Here is a 17,986-nt window from a genome sequence, read left to right on the forward strand (position 1 = left end):
CCAGAACACAAATCACAAGCGTTCGTTTGAGACCGCGACTTGCTGTAGAGATCGGAAGAGCGTGTACATGTAGAACATGCTAGAGCCATACACCAGCGCCATCAGTCAGCCCAGAAACCTTGTTGGTGTTGACGTGAGTAAGCGATTCAAACTGCGGCTGCGCGAGGGGTGATATCGGAGGGTGCTGCCGGAGGGGGTGGCTCCGCGCATGCCGCGCCGACGCACTTACGCGTCTCGTTTGTCGTTCCGCAGTGCTCTATAAGCCGAACTGACTATCGTCGGGCACGCTTTTCGTCAAACCGTCACCCCGCCGTCTCCCCCAATCCCGAGTCGGATTTTTTCCATCTCTCACTAAGTCACAGCGCAGAAAGAACAAGGGACAGAACAACAGAGTCCACACTCCAGCCGGTCGGTGAGTGCGGTGTCTTACGTAATAGGGCGTGGGGCGGGGGGCTGCGTGCGGTTGTCTCTCTCTTACCGCCCTCTTACACGTTCCACCCTGGCCACTTTTTCCTTCATCTCGATAAACTGACCACCATGCAATCCCTAGTCGATCCGCCGCCGTCGCCCGCCGCCGCACCCAGCGCCGCGCTCACGTCCTTCGAGGACATTTTCAACGTCGACATGCTCGTCGCGCCCTCGCTCTCCCCGTCGCACCACTCGCAGTCGCCCTCTTCGGCGCTGTCCAATCGCTCCTCGCACTCGCCGCCCGAGTCCTACTCCGCTCTACCACCGACGCCGCCCCAGTCGTTCCTGAGCGACCCGCTGCTCGACGGCTCGTCCTTCTTCAACTTTGCCATGCTCGACGAGGAGTTTTCGAAGGGCATCGCGATGGGCGGCGAGCCCTTCATCTCGGGCTCCTCCGCCCCATACGACTTCATGTCCTCCCTCCCCGAACTGTCGTCCAGCATGAGCATGACGAGCGAATCGAGCCCATCGGCCGCGTCCAACTCGCCCGCGCAGCACAACATCTTCACCATCGACCCTCAACTCGTCGGCTCGCCGTCCTCCACCTTCGACCACGATACCGAAGCCGACTCGCCCATGAATCACAACCACCACCACCAAGCTTCCTCCAACTCGGCGAGCAGTTCCCGCCACAACTCGCAACACCCGGCCGACAACGAGGCCGACAACGAGTCGGACGACGACCTTGAGCCCGATCTTCCGAGCACGCTCACCATCAAGGTCGGCGGCAAGGGCAAGGCTGGCGGACGGAAGGGTACCGTCGCCTCGGGCGGCATCACGAAGAAATCGAGCGTCACGTCCTCGGCCGTCCAGAAGCGGGAGCAGAGCGAGGAGCCCGACGAATGGCGGCCGAGCCCCGAGGAGTACAAGAAGATGTCGAGCAAGGAGAAACGCCAGCTGAGGAACAAGATTAGCGCCAGGAATTTCCGCATACGGCGAAAGGGTTCGTATGGCCTCACTTTTTTTGCGGTGTGCTTTTTCCGCTTTTGGTTATCATTGCGATCCGGCGCCACTTCTTTATTCTCTTTATGATTTCTTCATGCGTCGAACCATTTTGGTTCTTCTGTTTCTCGATTGATTGATGCGCCCGATGCTGACTCCTCGATGACCTCATAGAATACATCACCACCTTGGAGGGCGACATCGCCGAGCGCGACCGCCTCCTCGAGGCCATCCGTTCCGAACTCGGCAGCACCAAGGACGAAAACCGTGCCCTCCGTCAGGAAGTCGACGCGCTCAAGAAGGCGCTTCTCTCCGGCCGGGCCGAAGACGGCCCCGTCCTCCCGCCACCCGCCCCGCTCCCCGCCGTCTCCGCCGCCCTCACCTCTTCCTTCTCCTCCAATACGAAGGACAACAGCAACCGAAAGGGAGCGACGAGCCCTGCGCCGACGCCGAATACCCGCAAGGACTTGCCGACGAGCCCCCGGCTCCGGAACGCTGGCGCCTTTTGGGGCGGCGGGGCCGCGAGCCCGATGGCGTTCGGCGGCTACACGCCGGTGCACACCACCCTCGTCCCCGAGATCTCGTTCGGCACTTCAGCGCTGTCCGGCAAGCCGACGGGTGCCGATACGAACAACTCGGCCGCGCCCGCCCGGCTGCAGGAGAACCTGAACCCGGCTCTCAACTCGCTCTACGGCACTGGTGGATTCGGGGCGAAGGGTATGGGAGGCGCGCCGAGCCCCGGGTTTGACGCGTTCGCGGAGATGAACCCATTCACGTTGAAGACGCTGGACGCGTACCGGATGCAGCTCTGGACGAAGATGGCGGCGCAGCAGCATGCGAGGCGCGAAATGCAACAGCAGCAGCAGCAACAGACCCAGCTCTCCGGCTTGGCGTCCAACCTCCGTCCGGCGTTCTTCGCGAGCAAGCATATCGCGGGATCGACCGGCGCCGGCGCGTTGTCTGGCAAGGCTGCCGCGGGCGCGTACCCGACCCCGCCGACCTCGCCCCGGTTGTCGCCCAAGGTTTCTTCGTCGTCGTCTGGCGCGGGCCCGAGCAAGCAGGAGGCGGCGATGGTGCACGCTGCCGCGCTCGCGAGCCAGTCGTTCATGGCGAAGCTCGGCTCGGCGTTCTGGGACGCGTTCGCGGGACACGAGGAGAAGGGAGGTGCGAGGAAGGGACGGATGGGAGCCGGGGTGGATGCGGACAAGGTGCGGAGGGTGTTGGAGGGCAAGGCGGTGTTGAGGGTCGTGGATGTCGAGCCCCAGCCCCAGCAGCCTCAGCCTCAACCACAGAAGATGATGAAGATGGGCGGTGCCCAGGAGAAGGATTCTGGGGATTGTTTGACCACGCTGTTGGAGGAGAGCATGCGCAGCTTGTCGATCTCGAAGAAGGGGCATATATAAACCGATGTGTCTTGGATGCCGTCGTCGTCGTCACCCCCTCTCCCTCCTCGTTGCATTCACCTCCGCCCATCGCATTCGCATTTTCCTCCTCTCATCGCATCGCAATCGCATTGTACAAAATACTCCGAAATCGCCAATCTCGAACACGAAATCGACCAGGGCGCACCCGACGTGCCCTCTTCTCGTCTCGTCTCGTCCAACCCTCCTTGTCGTTTCTGTCTCGTCGCCCACATCCCCCCCTCCATCTCCATCATCATCGAAATCTTGACTCTCCTTCCTGTCCTGCCCCCTCTGTCACTCTCGATTCTCTTCCGTATCATATTGCGCTGCGTGTCCATACATCCCCCATGGGACCAGCTTATTGGTTGCTCGAACGGACGTTGACCCTCCCCTCCTCCCCACGTTCGAATGCGAAATAGTCCAACCGTTCCCTCCCATCCCTTCGTTCTTCTGATCTCTCTGTCCCCGTCGCGCTGTTTATATATAGAAATCGAAAGCTAGTAGTGGAACGTAAAGAAAAGATTGTTTCCCCAACAAACGCCTAGCCGGCGGGGAAATTGTCTTTTTGTAACTTAGCTATATAGGGTGTTAAGAAGCCGTCAAAACATCCCCATCCGAGAGTTGACGATTCAGGAGTATGTGCTGATGGATTATTTGATTCATCTTGAAGAAAGCGTGCGCCTACATCGTGTAACTCGAAGGCTGCATGTATGCGCCACTACGTCGTAAGTATGTACCTCTATCACCAACCGTGAGTCGGCTACAGCTTGGGCTTGTCCTTTTGCTTCTGCTGCCCGAATCCCTCTTTCGAGTTCCGCGCGACCATGAGGCTCATCTGCGTCGACACCGCCAGGCAGACCTGCTCGTCCCGCCATCTCCCGTCGTCGTCTGCTTGTTCCGATCGATCCGAGGCGGAGGTGACGTTGGAGGGCGCGGACCAGACTTCGCAGTAGGTCTCGTGCCGGCTTTGGGGCCGGGTGAAGAAGCGGGTGCGGGCGTAGATGCCGACGGTGCGGGAGGCGTGCGTGGGGGTTTGAGGGGGAGGGATGGGGTGAAGGAAGTCGACGGACATGGTCACGGTGGGGAACCATCTGGAACGTGTGGTCAGGAGGGTGAAAAGAGAGAGAGAGAGAGAGAGAGAGAGAGAGAGAGAGAGAGAATGATAGGATTTACCCGGGTTTCAGGCCTTTGAGCTCGGATTTGGAGAGGAGCAGAGGGGAGGGGAGGAACGCGTCGGCGAAGAAGGCGAGCGCGGGAGTGGTGAGCGTTAGCGGCGTTTCGGGATTTTTGCTGCTGCTGCTGCTCCCTGCGTTGCCGGTGTCGGACGGTGAGGCGTTGTCGGGAAGGAGCTCGAGCCAGACGCCGGATTCGAGGCCGCCGCTGCTCGTCGAGTCGGAGGAGGAGGCGATGCGTGCACGGGTGTCTGGTGAGTTGCGTGCGAGGATGGAGGGGTCGTCGCCGGCGGCGAGGCGGGAGCGGAAGGTCCAGTGTCCGCGTGGGACAAGGTTGGTGGGGCATTTTGAGGGATGGGTGGCGAGCGGGCAGCGGGGGGCGTAGGGTGATGGTGGGGTGAAAGAGAGGCTGGCGTCGCTGCCCGTCGAAGGAGAGAGGACGCCGAAGATGAGATGGCATGTTACGTTGGTGTGTTCCTGTTCGTTGCATGGGACAGTCAGTAATGCAAAGAGGGGAGGATGACGTGCTTACCCCTTGGACAAAGTCGGCGAGGACGTTCGCGAACGTTTTCCCGGTGCGCAGTGTGCGCACACGCACGGTGAAGGGCGCAAGGGACGTGCCGCGGAGGAAGTGCGCGCTCAGGTGGACGACGTCCGGGTGCGGCGTCCCGGCTTGGTAGCGAAGGCAGGCCTCCAGCAGCAGCGCGAGGACGTAGCCTGCAAATACAAGATCAGTTCGGGTTTCTTCCGGTACGTTGGATGGAGGAGCAGGGCCTAGGCAGCAGAAGGGACGTAGCCGTCGTACCTCCTTGTGGGATCCTGCGGACCGAAGGGGTGGTAAGCGTCAGCGCACGTATCGTATGGCGAAGACAAGACGCGGGTAGAGAAGTGCGCGTTTGTACGATATCCGCAGCAGGCCGTATATCCGTACGATGGACGAGAGGACATATAGGAACGCTACAGCTGGATGTTTGGTACTCACGAGCCGATGCACCATTCTCTGTCCACGTCTCCGCCGTACACCTTCACGTTTTGCGCGTCGTCGTTGGCTCCGACGCCGGCGCTGCTGGGCAGCTCGTCGACATCGACAGCTTGGTGGAACGGAGCCATGGAAGTAGGAGACAAAGCATTGTGCCGGTTACGAGTTAAACAAAAAGCACGCCGGGCTGTTGAGCTACTACGCCGGCTATCCGAGGTCACCGGCGTCGGAGGCGATGTGGCGCAGCAGTAACCTTATCAAGGTAGTTCATCCAGGGCCTTGCAATGAGTGATGAATCCATGCAGCACAGCAGTCTATGCCTTTGGGAGGAGCTATTGCGTAGGGGTACATGAAGCCTGGTGTTCATATGTATCCATTCAAGTGATCCAAACAACCTATGTAAGTAACAGGCGCGCTAAAATCACGGGCGACAGGTCGCAACAAGCTCGGGTATCTTCCGCACTTCCCGACCCGCTGATACGAAATAACAAAATGCACAACATCAAGGTGAATATATGGAACACAAACAGTTCCCTCATTTTTCCTGTTTTTATTTTTATTTTTTGCCTCAGAAGCGCGCCCTAAAAATAGACTTTGCAGCTCGGTCACCGACCTCGTCCATCTCTCCTTCCCTCCCTACTCATCGACCTACCCTTCGTAGTCGGTGACCTGCTCTTTGCGCACTTCCAGAGTGTATATCCCGGTGCATATGTGTATCTTCACTCTCGGAAGTCACCCGACGCGAGTGTCACCATGGCGCGACGGGCTTCCTCCGGTTCTTCCGCTCCTCGGTGCCTCAGGTGATCCGCTTCGCTGCACCGCACCCGACTTGTATGTCGCCATTGAGATTACGCATATATCCTTCCATGCTCATATGACAGCAGAATATATGACGGGGTGTTCGTACTCTCTAAATGCCACGTCCGCTGAGCTCTATTCGGATCGTGCATGTCGTCACCCTGCCACCACACTCCAGGTACGCTGGCTCGATACTCGGATAATGATAACTACAATTCCAGAGGTGGGCTATGCCCTGAAGATATGTGGTGCTATTGAATATACAATTCAGGCTGTGGTAGCTTCCTCAATTTGATGTCGCGGCATACACGTTCACCGGGCCAGCCATCGCCGACGGCACAATTCAACGCATATATGCGTCGTAATTGTCGGAAATCTATCCGCACCCTGATGCAGAGCCACTCTGCAGTTCTTCCGCCCCAAGATACTCAGCTGACCTGCACGAGCTCGACTCGTGGATAGATATGGAGCCCAGGCCGCAGACAAGCCCGTGCAGATGGCCTTCCTGACCGCTGGATCTCAGGTTGACTCTGCAGCAATCATGGCCCTTCGCTGTCCTTGGTTTGCACACGTGTTGGACAGCCGAATACTCGATGCCCGAATCCCCAGGCGTGATGAAACGTCAACTGCCAAGGCGCTCGGACACGCCTTCAAAGAAGCGCACGATGCGTCGCAGACACAGTGATTCCGCCCGGGCTCTTCCGTCTCCGCGCCTCAGGTGATACCTCCGACTCCACTATAATACGGATACATCACTATCGCGATCATGTATGCGCTCCTTCGTCGCTCATCTGACCTTCCCCTTCCATGAAAACCTGCCAGCGCTAATCATCCGCCCAGTCGGAAGCAGTGGATGCAGACGCGCCGATCGGATTTCGCGTCAGCTGGACGGGGGCTCGTCGCGTTCCGCCGTCTTCGAAAATTGCGTCGCGGCTTCTGGTTGGCATATCCTCTGGCGCTTCTGGCTTCTGCAAGTCTATCCGTGGATGGCGTGTTTATTTGTCCATAGCGCACAGCATAAGACATTATAAAGCGGAGAGTCTGGAGGCGGTGGACCTTTCTCTTCCCCTTCCCCCTTCGCCACCCCGTGCTGACGCCGCTACCCTTGCCTGCTACGGCATTTCCCTTTTAGGACTCCCTCTCTGTCCCGCTTATCCTGATACTTGACCTTAGCAATACGCGCGTCCAACCTCCTTTCTATCCCTTCCTAACTGCTGAAAACTGGAATCCCTACGATAACCCCGCTATGTCTCTCTACCTGTCTATGCCCCTAACCCGGTGTTGAACTTACTTTCTATTCACATCGGCGCGACCTTGACGCAGAACCGTGACGGACCCCCGCTCGGCGCTTGAACTATGCAAGCGACATGCGATCTACTACGACACGCTCGGACAACGCTCGGACGTACCGGTCCGAAGCCGATACCCCGCATTCCGCTTCCGTCAATCGACGACGCAGCGAGACCCAGATGCGGGAGGCGCGAAGACGGAAAGGCACCCCGTTTTTCTATTCGCCACCCCCACCCTTCCCCGCTATGGGGAGGCGGCCGACCCCGCGCTGACTCATATTCTGGAGAAGACGAGAAAGGTTCGGGCCTTTGAGGGACCGCTGAACATGGGTCGAGTCCCGATGTGCTCGGAGCTCGTCCGAAATGACTCGAGGTCGAGCTCGAGGTGATGGCATGGCATGGCGAACGACTGAAGATGAAGGCGTCGTTGTTATGCCCGCGGCTTCGGGTGGTTTATTGGCCTGGGGCCAGAGGTGGAAGGATGATGTTCATGCCGCAGACGATACTGAGTGCGATGTGGAAGGCAAGGCCTACGGCATGCACTGGCCAAGTGAGTGATGATCGGACCTCCTTTTCTGTCGCCGTTGGACAGCGTCCTGACTGAGCGCGGGTAATAGGCACGAAATCCTCGACGGTCTCTGCGCATACGCACCACAATTTTTTTTTTGCGCTCTGCCGCATATTCTAAGCTGTTCGCTTGCTCGGCGATCCTAAGGTCCGTTCCTGCCATGCACTGCCCCGCGTTCGAATCCATTCATTGCTCTATGAATGCAGAGTCCTCCGGGTCGCCGACGGTGTGCGGTCCGAGTCGTCGGACATCATCATCGGGGTGTCTGAGGTCCTCGTCCTGAAATCTCGATCTGGGGGGCAACGAACAACCAGCCGAGGATACCGACGTCACCTCTGGGCGGCATTGCTCCCTTCCCCACATCGGGCGCCGCCTCTTGTTCCTTGGCTGGAGGCGGGCAGGGGTCGGACAACCGAACAGATAATCGCTGGACGGCGGCGCGCTGATGGCGCGTTATCTTCTGCGGTTTACCTCCGGGAACTCGAGGCATCTTGCTTTCTCTCGCCAGATATTAAATGATATGCGAGTCTGGTACCACGCTCAAGCTCCACCGCCATCCTTTCTGATGAGACGAAGACACCGGTGGGTAAAAAGCCACGAGTCCTTTGGCAATTGCTCACCGTGAACATAGATTACGTAACGGACATGCCTACCACGACAACCGACAAACTGGGAAGATGGCCTCATCGATGGTGATCTGCGTCCGCAAGTGCGCACCAGCGTGGCGGCGGCGAAGGGGAGACGTAAAGACAGCGCCGACGCGCTTTGATGGCGCCGATTCCGGCGATCCGGTCGCAGATGCTTTCGTCTGTGCCCAGCCCAGGGCCAACGCGGAGACGGGTGCGAACGTTTTGGACGCCGGCGACGGACAAAGCGTCTGTTTTGCGGACCTCTGCATCACACCAGCTCAAGTTGAGTACATCTCCTGCATCCGATCCTGGCGCGATCACGAACATCAATGCACGTTCTTGCTTACCCTGGTTGTTACTTGTGCGTCCGCGTTCGCGGATTCCCAGCAACAACGTCGATGTAAGTCGGTGTGATTCTTTCCGTTCTTCGAAGTCCGCTGAGCCGCAACCTCCAGGCATGCCATCGTGGTCCGAAGGATACACTTTTACGCTTTGCACAGAGTTAAAGCCGGACGGTGTGGACCCCGAAGTTTTGGCGCATTTTTGACTCAATGCAACTCGAATGGAACTCGGATGCACTCTTTGAGCCGTCAGCTCCGCAACGGACAACAATATCAACGAACTGTCGTTCGGCCTCTTCCGCACCCGCATCATCATGGTCCTCATACTTCGGCCGGTCCATTCGAATGCGCGACTTTGGCCATCCCGCTGATAGTTTCGCATCATGAATAGATAGCGAACACCGTTCCATAACCGCCGCTGTCAACATCGGTACCTTTATCGCGTTTTTGGACTGGCCATTTCGGCTTTTTGATCCTCTCTAAGGCGCTTTCGGCTTCATGCTCGTCCTGAGGAACGTTACTTGGGGTCTGGGCTGACGGCGTACTAAAGCTCTTGCCGCTAGTTGTGTTGTGTTGCCTATCACTCAGGCACAAAGAACAGCCCGACCGCGTCTCATAAGGGTCCTCAATAACCCGTCGACTTGCGGTTTCGGATCTGCAAGTGGAATGCCCACATGATCGATGAACATCCGGACAAACCTGCCGGCGAGGTAGACACCACGCCTGACAGAAAAGCACGATCATAACCTTTGCCGTGCGTCTCGTTCCCTCGCTCATTCCGGTCACCGGTTGCGTTTGTTTTTTTAGCTCGTGTTGTGCTTCAACGGCTGATATTCGGGTTTCTCAGGCGCTTTTCTTACAACAGACTCCGTTGCTGAACATGATTATGCGTATACGCCGAAGATGTCCTGATCGACCAGTCGTTGATTCGGCTGAGATCGCGGATGTATCGCCTTGCAGCTATCGGCGCCTATCCAAGCTAGCGACTTCATGAAATTGTTTTGGCTTAACCTGACGACGCTTGTTTCTACCACCAACACATTGGGTTGATGCTTGCGCTATCAATGGCTCCTTCTCAGATCCAAGGAATCTTTCTTCGGTTGTGGACGAAAGCTCTCTATAATCGTTGCTTGTCACGTCACGGTTACTCTCATAACTGGGCCACCTTAGCGAGTAATATTCGCCCTTCAGACAAGTCTCGAGCATTCGGGTGAATGTCGGACCAAGCTAACGTCATCGACGCGCGCCGCTTATACCGACATGAGACTCTCGTCGCCGCTTTCTGCTTGTTCTCTAGTCTTGACGGGTTTCAATCGGTCGACGATGTTTGCAACGCCGCTGACGATGCTCACTCTTCACCGCGGACCTCCGGCGAAACCATTAGGAAGTTGGTAGCCATCGTGGCCGATGATCTCCTTGCATGACGATAACTGGTCCTATCACGTACTTACGACTCGGCACATCACATTGGGCGACCCTCATCACCGGTATTGGATTTTCGGCATCTACCTTGCGAAGAGTGGAGTGCATGACTTTTGGACCTCGCCGCGACCGGTGCAGTGAAATACAATGTTCTGTCCACTATGCTCACTCATTTATTAGTCGACTTCTGGCACGCAGCCACGAGGATCGCAAACTTCGATCCAGCATCGAATACTTATATTTACGCTCTATCTTTCAATTTTGTAGGTGCCTTATCGCCGAACACGGATCAAGCTGATTCCCCCACGTCCGTATTTCAGCCGCTCCATTGTTCGATTGCTCGTTGACAGTGGATCCGTTTTTCTACCGATATTCAGCGCCCGGTTCACTCTGACGTTCCAGTGAAGATGGGGTCTAATATCTGATACCCTTGTCGACCCCTCACAGACGCCACGCCGCTCTATCGCCTTTTTGGGGGCATCCGCCTTCGCCATGCGATAGGCCGGCCGTGGGCCGCCCAGCGCCGCATCCCATTCATTTACCCCGCACACTTCTCTGTGAGACGATTGCGGGGGCTTCGGGCCTTCCCTCCTCCCCGAAGAGGGTGTTTTGCTCGCAGGCTCCGGCGCGCCAGATCCGAATAGTGGGGCCCCTGCTCTTTACGCTCCCTGACGCAATTGTCTTGCCTTGTTCCCTCGGTCGCTGGAGATCAGCACGCACCATTGCGCTGCACGGAGTTTTTTCGTTCACTCTCTTCGTCTTGCTCTGGCGACTCCCGCGGAACGGTGCCGCTTCGGATCGGTCTATCGGAGGCTTGATGCCACATCGCCACTACTTCCGCGTCACCTCGCGGGTCGAAACCGCATGCGTGTGTTATTCTCCTGCCCAATGCCTGGTTCCTCTGCCTTTGCGTCATGGCTTCTCGCACCCGGCAGAAGCGGAATGCGGTATCGCTATTTCTGCCTGAACGCCTGGATGTCGCGCGCACTCCCACCGTATTATCGTCTCAGGATCCCGTCCTGGGGCCAAGAGGCAAGTGGATCTTCCAAGACGTACCCCCTTTGCACTTGAACGCCGGAGGACAGAAGTCGCCATCCCCTCGGCCTATGTCAAACGCTCGAACGTGTATTTCTGTGCAAGCTTACGTTCGCTGGACGCTCCAGCACACTTCGCCCTTTAATCGCGTTATCTCCTCGCAACTTCTGCTCCCTTCACCTTCTCCATTGCGCCACTCGGCTCTCCGCGATCCATCCCTCCTCACCCTGCATCTTCTGGGAGAACACTTCGCTCTCCTTGTGCTACTCCCGCTCGCGCCTGGGCTTCATAAGGGGTATCATACCCCGCACTCGTATGGGGGTCCATGTTATATCCTTATCCCGCCGGTCCCGCAGGCGTGGGTACGCGCTCCAGAGGCTTCGGGGCCGTCGGCGCGCCGTGTCGCGCGTCCGCGCTCGCTCCCTTTCCATTTCTGGTTTTTTCTCTTCGCTTTCGTCGTCGTTTGAGGCAGATCTAGATAGGGAACATGTAGGCCCGCTTGGACCGGGACGTTGGTCATCACTTCCGGCGTGGACCAGCGCTCGTCTCGGCTCCACCCCATGCGGAGGAAACATTGCCCGCGTTTTCCGCTGGTATGTTGGCGCTCGCTGCGTGCACGTCGCAGCGTGGAATGCATGCGCAAGTCATACATATGACGATCGATCCGGAGTCCGAGATAGCCCCCCCCCCCGATGTGGTCTTCCGAGCCGCCGCGCGAGGGTAGAGGGCTTGCGCTCGCGCGTTAGGTTGCCGGCAGTATTGTTAAAAAAGACGCGCCGCGGTGGACCCCAGCGTTGCGGCGTGTGCGTACGTACAATGTTCGTTACGTATTACACGCTTGGCAGTTGGCAGCCGCTCCCAGGAACGACGCACAGGCGTTTGGCAGTTCTTCCTGAGGCTGACTGACAGTGGCGCCCCTCACCCCCCCCCTCCTTCGCAGATCAGGGGGATGAATGCCCGTTTGGGAGCGTCCGCTCCAAGCGCGCCGAAGTTCCGGAAAGGGCGGGCACAGGTGAGATGTTACGACGACGTGCTACGTATGCCATGCCGTGATATGAGCGCGATGAATTTGTAGGGACAGATCTAATCGTTATCGCGGGGCTAGGCTGCGGGTCGTTATTGGGATGCGGTGATGAAGAGGGAAGAGGGAAGAGGGGAGGGTGGGATGTACGGCGGAGGCGATTTCGATTACGCGCGTTGAGATCTTGCGAAGGGGGCGGTAACGTTTGACGGGCGTCAGCCAGCGAACCACGTCGAACGCGCGCGTGTGTGTGTACGAGCACTCAGGGTACAGTAACCGGGTGCTATGCTCTGCGATCAGAGAACGCCATGTGCGCTCAGGTAGGGCGATGAAAGCCCCAGTGCTATAATCGGTTTGGTCGCAAACGGTGGTCCCGCATTAGCTGCTTGCTATTAACTGTCTCGTCGCCGCGGAGACCGCTCGATGATGTATTTATGATAATCCGAGCAGAAGGGGGTGCCGCCACAGTGAGCGTCTAAGATAGTGCTGGGGCGCCGCCATATGCAAGCGGCGAATGAAGCCGCGGGCAACGGTCTCTGCGGAACGATGACGATGGTTCGGATTTAGTGCCACAGAATCGCGGATGTGTTTGGGTGCGATTGCGGGTCGTCTTGGTCTCAGGTCTGCGGAATGCGCGTTCGAGATTATTCCGACATTAGCGGTGACGACCAGCTACGTAGACAAGGGCGCGGGGGTCCATCTCATGAGTCCTCAGTGTGCTTGCTTGAGCTCAGGTTGGTGGTGAGCTATACAGCTCCCATGTTTAGAGTTTCACACCGAGTCTCTCTAAGGGATGCTTAGACGGCAATCAGGATGCCATGATGCGGGGAGAATCTGGGGTAATACAAAAGTCGATGCCATAACATTCACTCTTCAGATCTTTGGGGGGGTAAGTTCTCGATGTTCGTAAGGTTCAAGAGTGATGTATGCCGCGCGTGTGGAGGGGAAGGCGAGAGAGAGGGGAAGAATCCCGCGCAGGACGATAGGAACGGGCCAGAAGAAGATGAAAGCTATTCGCCCCCGGATTCGGCGAGCTGCAGGCCCGGGACGGCCCCACTCGGGCTCGCGCCGAGTATTTTTCCGGATTACCTTGGGTATGACGTCGGAGACGCTCTCTCCATTTGCCATCGCACTTTTGCCAATGTTGCTTGCAATTGGTGAGTAAGTCACTAGTGAAGTGACGAATGATGCAGGATGAACCGTGATACCGACCGCGTGGCCGCGATGGACGACTAAAGTCAGCGGCGTAAGACTCGTCAGCGATTATCTACGGGTGCTCTATGGAACGGCAGCAGAGATGCGGGGTAAATACGATACTTTTAGACTCCTGTGGGGCATGTGTGCTGTCGCGGATCTGCGGAGGCGGGGGTGGCCTGTGCACCCGACGAGCTAAGCCGCTTTGGGCGCGCCCCTTCCTTCCATCCCGATGCCCCCGATGATGCAGTCCACAGTAGTATCTATTTCGTCCGCGGTTGCTCGTTGAGGACGAGGGCGAGAGATCAGCCTGGGACTATCTGTACGTTCGGGGACACCCATGTACAGTAACTGCTCATTTGTCTCCCGATTGCGCTCCTGCCTTCTTGATATCGGCTGTATTTCCCGAGGAAAAGAAATGATGTGGGACGACTCGGATGTGGATGGGTCTGCAATTTGAATCGCCTGACGTTGCGCGCGCCGTCGGTTTCGCAGATTCCCGCAGGGGGTGTCGGGGTCGCTCTCAATTTTACTCTGACCTCTTACCTCAGAGATTGGCGTTCCCCCAACGTTGCCAACCGAGAGCTCGTTGCCCGGCCGCGGGCGATCGGCGTCGCTGCGCTGGTTTCTTGCGCGTGTGCGTGCTGCAATATCAAGGGAAACAAATATGCTTTGATGGCTGCGCCTGATGGCGATCGTAGATAGAGAGAGGGGCTTGGTGCGGCCGGCGCAGATCTAGAGTCGGCATGACGAGGGCGTGCTTATTCCCTCATATTAACGTCCGATGGAGAGCGGATGGATGTGGGGGAGGTTGGGCCAAATATCGCTTTCTCTCTCTCTCTCGCCCGTCGGCGAATTTCGGTGGTGGTGGTGTATGGGACGATTTCCGTGACAATTTCTGGTTCGGGCGGGTGCTGTTCGAATGGAGGCTTCGCGCGCGAGGGGCGGGCAGCGATTGGCTTGGGGAAGGGCGCGAGGCGTTCCTGGACCCCCGACTTCCCCAGGACGAGACCGTGGGGAAAGAGATCCGGGGTTGCTTTGGCGTTGTTTGGCCGGGCTGGGGATGCCGGTGCCGGACCCCGGATGCTGCAGCCTCGGTACTGGTCCCATCGAGCCCAACCATTCAAAAGGGTATCGCCCGCCCCGCCTACACGACCCTTTCCAATCCACCCCGAACGATCCCGCCGCCGTCTCCTCCGTCGTCCGCCCCCACTAAAACATATATTCAGTACAGCGCACACAGCTCCTCACCACGGCCTTCCTGTCTTCATCATGTTCGGCGCGACGTTCAAGCCCCAGATCCGCCAGGACGGCTTCCACCTCGCGGGCACCCCGCCCAGCCCGCCGATCGGGAACGGCTTCGACGTGAACAACATGTTCGGCCTCCCCGACGCGTTCCGCAAGTACCAAGGCCCGCACGACGGCGCCAGCAGCATGGACTTTGGCGACGAGCTCGCCTCGCTCATCTCCACCTCGCACCCGAACGGCGGCGCCAACCCGGGTCAGCAGCAGCAGCACCAGTCTTCGCACGAGCGGTCGACGAGCGCCTACGACGACGGCTACCGGCCCCCGACGCACAACATCTTCGACATCTCCGCCCCGACGACGCACAACCCGCACCTCACCGGCTCGGCGACCTCGTCCGGCGCGCCCTTCTCCAACTCGCACGCCTTCTCCCTCCCGCAGACGATCCACCGCCCGCCCGATCTCGGCGGCGCGCCCTCGCTCGGGACCCACCACCACCAACACCACCCCGGCTCGCTGCACGACTTCTCCACCCCGGCGCACTTCAACTCGACCCTGCCCGCGCTCAACTCGTCCATGCGCTTCGACCCGCACCCGCCGCAACCGCACGAGCAACAGCCGTCCTCGCTCTCGTCCTCCTTCTCCCACGTGCCCTCCGAGTACTCGCTCAACCAGTCGACCCGCTCGCTCACCCGGCACACGCCCTCGCCCGTCACCTCCAACGGCTCCCAGCCGGGCACCGGCGTCCCCTCGGACTCGCGCTCCCGCTCGCGCTCCCGGGCGCCCTCCAGCGGCCCCGGCCCGACCCGCACGCAGTCCACATCCCGCGCCGCGCGCACCTCCCGCGCCAAGCGCAACTCGATCTCCTCCGGCAGCCCTCCCCCGCGCCCCCAGCCCGGCCCGCTCATCATCCCCCGCTCCTCCTCCTCCAACCCTCCTCCCCCGGTCAACCTCAACCTCAACCTGACCGGCCTCAGCGGTCCGAACGGGGTCAACGGCATGGGCTCGCCGCTGCACGGCACGGCCGGGGGCTGGTACGTGCCCGCGCACACGCCGTCGCACGCCCACCCCGAGTTCAGCCTGCCGACGCCGGACTCGATCAGCTCCCACACCCACTTTTTGGACGGCGGCTTTGGTGCGCCGCACGGGCTCGGCGTCAGCCCGAAGGACGTCGCGATCATCGGCGAGAACCCGGCCGCCACGAACGACCCGCAAGCGAAGCAGTGAGTGTCGAATATAAGCGTTGCTTTTTTTATTTACGCGCATATACTCAACCCATTCCCCTCCTTTTTTTTCTTTCTGCGTGCTTGTGCGCGGATAGAGCGGCGCTGGCGTCGGAAAAGAGGCGGAGGAGGCGCGAGTCGCATAATGCGGTCGAGCGCCGGAGGAGGGATAACATCAACGAAAAGATATCCGAGCTAGCGACGCTGATCCCGGAGTGCATGCTGGATCCCAATGGTCAGTTTCCTCTTGTCGCCCCTGTCTTGTCTTTCGCACGTGATCTGACGCTCTTGGATGCAGCCTCGACCACCTCCGTGCCGAACGAGGAGCAGGCGCTGAACCCCGCGGGTGCGTCGCCCGAGGCGGCGAAGAAGGAGGAGGTGGAGGAGAACGGGACGACGCCGACGGACGGCGGCGCGGTGAAGGCGAACAAGGGCATGATCCTCCGCAAGAGCGTGGACTATATACGCTACCTGCAGCAGCTCGTCAGCGCGCAGGCGAACCGGAACCGCGAGCTCGAGGGCGAGCTCGAGAAGTACCGCGCGGGCGATGGCAGCGCGACGAAGGAGGGCGGAGAGGGAGACGACGGCGATATGGCCGGGTTGGTGTTGCACGAGGACGTGGACGGGTTCGCGATGGTCGGCGGACCGTCGTCGAGCAGGAGGTTTAACGGCGGGTATCATCCTGAGTTTGGGCTGGCGTCGGTGGACGAGATGGATGTGGAGGAGGGGGAGGATGTTAGGCCCGGTACGGCGATGACGGGGATGTCGGCGCTCGCGCTTACGAGCCCTTCTGCGGGGAGTGGGGGCTCGCCGCCGAGTTTGGAGGAGGACGGGGAGGAGGAGGGGCAGCAGGGCGCGCAGGAGGAGGAAGAGAGGGGAAGAAGGGGGCGGGACGGCAAGCCGCGCGCGGTGGAGGATGTGAAGGTGAAGGAGGAGGAGCAGGCGCTGTCATGACGGGATGAACGAGGCGACGACGCCGATTCGCGCACGACGAGCCGCTCGACGACGCCTATTCACGCCGACTGACGACCCTTGCGATGCTCTCTCTCTCTCTCTCTGTCTAACTTTGTCTTTCTTCACTTCACTGTCTCACCGTCTCACTCTCCCTCGTCTTGGCGCCTCGTCGCTAAAAAATACCTTGCGGAAGAAGTCGCAGTGCCAACCTCAACCGCTCCGCATAACATGCTCTCGTCATACCGCCTTTGCTCGATACCCCTCTCTCTCCCCCCCCATCTGATCGCCTCCCGGATCCACATCTAGCATCGCGTTTCCTGGGACGATATAAAACACCGATCATACGCAGACGAAGCACAGCTGGCGACTGGAGGAGATTGCAGGTGGGGACCCTGACCCTTGGAGCTCGCATCGACTCTGGGCCGTCTATCCTTGCAATCACGTTCCCTCCCGATTTGAGATTCCCCCACTCTATTGCCACCGCTCGCGCTCTGCATATATGCACCGGACCCCACCCTTTTTGTTTACCTCCGTCCTGGCCATGCATCGAGAAGCACAGCCCCCTCACCACCACCATCATCGTTTCCTTCGGCGCTGCGAAACGCCGTGGGGCGGCCACTCACTCACGATTCATGTGTTATGCTCGGCGTCCCCTACGTCCCACATCCTAAACCACTCCTCTATATGCGCTGCTTTAAGTTACACGCACATCCTTTCCTCTCTCTCTCTCTCTCTCTATTTCTCTCTCGCATTGCAGACACTGCATATCTCTGTACCATACATGTACGACTATCCGGGCGAAGGGGAGCTGTATGATTGTTTTTTGACTGGTGCCGCCTGTCGCGGTTCGGGATCAAAACAGCCAAAATGTAAATGAAAAAAGACTTGGAAAAAAAAGCCGCCGACGGGACGTGTGCGTGTGTTCAGGGTTTTTTTTTGTTGCACCTCCGAGTCGACATATGAGATGTCTGATGAGATGGGCGTCGTCTTGGGCACGGCGAAATCACTTGGCGAGGCTAAAAGCCAAAAGCTGGGTTGGATCGCCGAAGGAGAGGCAGTATCGCATCGGCCGGCCGTGACCGCGGACGTTACAGCGCTACGCTGCTCGTATGGTATGTGGGTTCCCCCCCGGTTTTGCGCCTGTGATTGGGTGCGTGCGACGGTCGTTCCCACCGCGCGAGAAAAAGTCCCTGGAGCGTCGTATTGGCTTGCTTGATGATTCCCTATGATGCGGGATGAACCGTTCTGTCCGAGAAGCGGGCCCGTTGGTGGCGTAGTGACTGTGCGGGGGGGGGGGGGGGGC

The 17,986-nt window shown here is 59.0% G+C and overlaps 3 protein-coding genes across 3 annotated transcripts; 2 read left to right on the top strand and 1 right to left on the bottom strand.

Moving 5' to 3' along the window:
* Positions 1 to 316: 316 nt before the first annotated feature.
* PUNSTDRAFT_52422 (uncharacterized protein) lies at positions 317 to 3,318 on the top strand. Its single transcript, XM_007383654.1, has 3 exons — positions 317 to 412; positions 551 to 1,411; positions 1,585 to 3,318. The coding sequence occupies exons 2-3, from the start codon at positions 625 to 627 to the stop codon at positions 2,811 to 2,813; spliced, it is 2,016 nt and encodes a 671-aa protein (XP_007383716.1). The 5' UTR covers positions 317 to 412; positions 551 to 624; the 3' UTR covers positions 2,814 to 3,318.
* Positions 3,319 to 3,573: 255 nt separating this feature from the next.
* On the bottom strand, positions 3,574 to 4,933 carry PUNSTDRAFT_134193 (uncharacterized protein; the record flags this gene model as incomplete). Its single annotated transcript, XM_007383655.1, has 4 exons — positions 3,574 to 3,904; positions 3,987 to 4,462; positions 4,518 to 4,702; positions 4,813 to 4,933. The coding sequence occupies 4 exons, from the start codon at positions 4,931 to 4,933 to the stop codon at positions 3,574 to 3,576; spliced, it is 1,113 nt and encodes a 370-aa protein (XP_007383717.1).
* Positions 4,934 to 14,432: 9,499 nt separating this feature from the next.
* On the top strand, positions 14,433 to 17,386 carry PUNSTDRAFT_143652 (HLH-domain-containing protein). Its single transcript, XM_007383656.1, has 3 exons — positions 14,433 to 15,729; positions 15,828 to 15,964; positions 16,028 to 17,386. The coding sequence occupies exons 1-3, from the start codon at positions 14,534 to 14,536 to the stop codon at positions 16,681 to 16,683; spliced, it is 1,989 nt and encodes a 662-aa protein (XP_007383718.1). The 5' UTR covers positions 14,433 to 14,533; the 3' UTR covers positions 16,684 to 17,386.
* The last annotated feature ends 600 nt before the right edge of the window (positions 17,387 to 17,986 follow it).

This window comes from Punctularia strigosozonata, assembly GCF_000264995.1.
Source record: "Punctularia strigosozonata HHB-11173 SS5 unplaced genomic scaffold PUNSTscaffold_6, whole genome shotgun sequence".
NCBI lineage: Eukaryota > Fungi > Basidiomycota > Agaricomycetes > Corticiales > Punctulariaceae > Punctularia > Punctularia strigosozonata.

What these genes read in the sequence shown, in the direction of transcription:
- PUNSTDRAFT_143652 (XM_007383656.1), top strand. Translation starts at nt 14,534, where the DNA reads ATGTTCGGCGCGACGTTCAAGCCCCAGATCCGCCAGGACGGCTTCCAC. An exon ending in AACGACCCGCAAGCGAAGCA is followed by an intron (nt 15,730 to 15,827) that starts GTGAGTGTCGAA and finishes GTGCGCGGATAG; the next exon opens with AGCGGCGCTGGCGTCGGAAA. An exon ending in GTGCATGCTGGATCCCAATG is followed by an intron (nt 15,965 to 16,027) that starts GTCAGTTTCCTC and finishes TCTTGGATGCAG; the next exon opens with CCTCGACCACCTCCGTGCCG.
- PUNSTDRAFT_52422 (XM_007383654.1), top strand. Translation starts at nt 625, where the DNA reads ATGCTCGTCGCGCCCTCGCTCTCCCCGTCGCACCACTCGCAGTCGCCC. An exon ending in TTTCCGCATACGGCGAAAGG is followed by an intron (nt 1,412 to 1,584) that starts GTTCGTATGGCC and finishes ATGACCTCATAG; the next exon opens with AATACATCACCACCTTGGAG.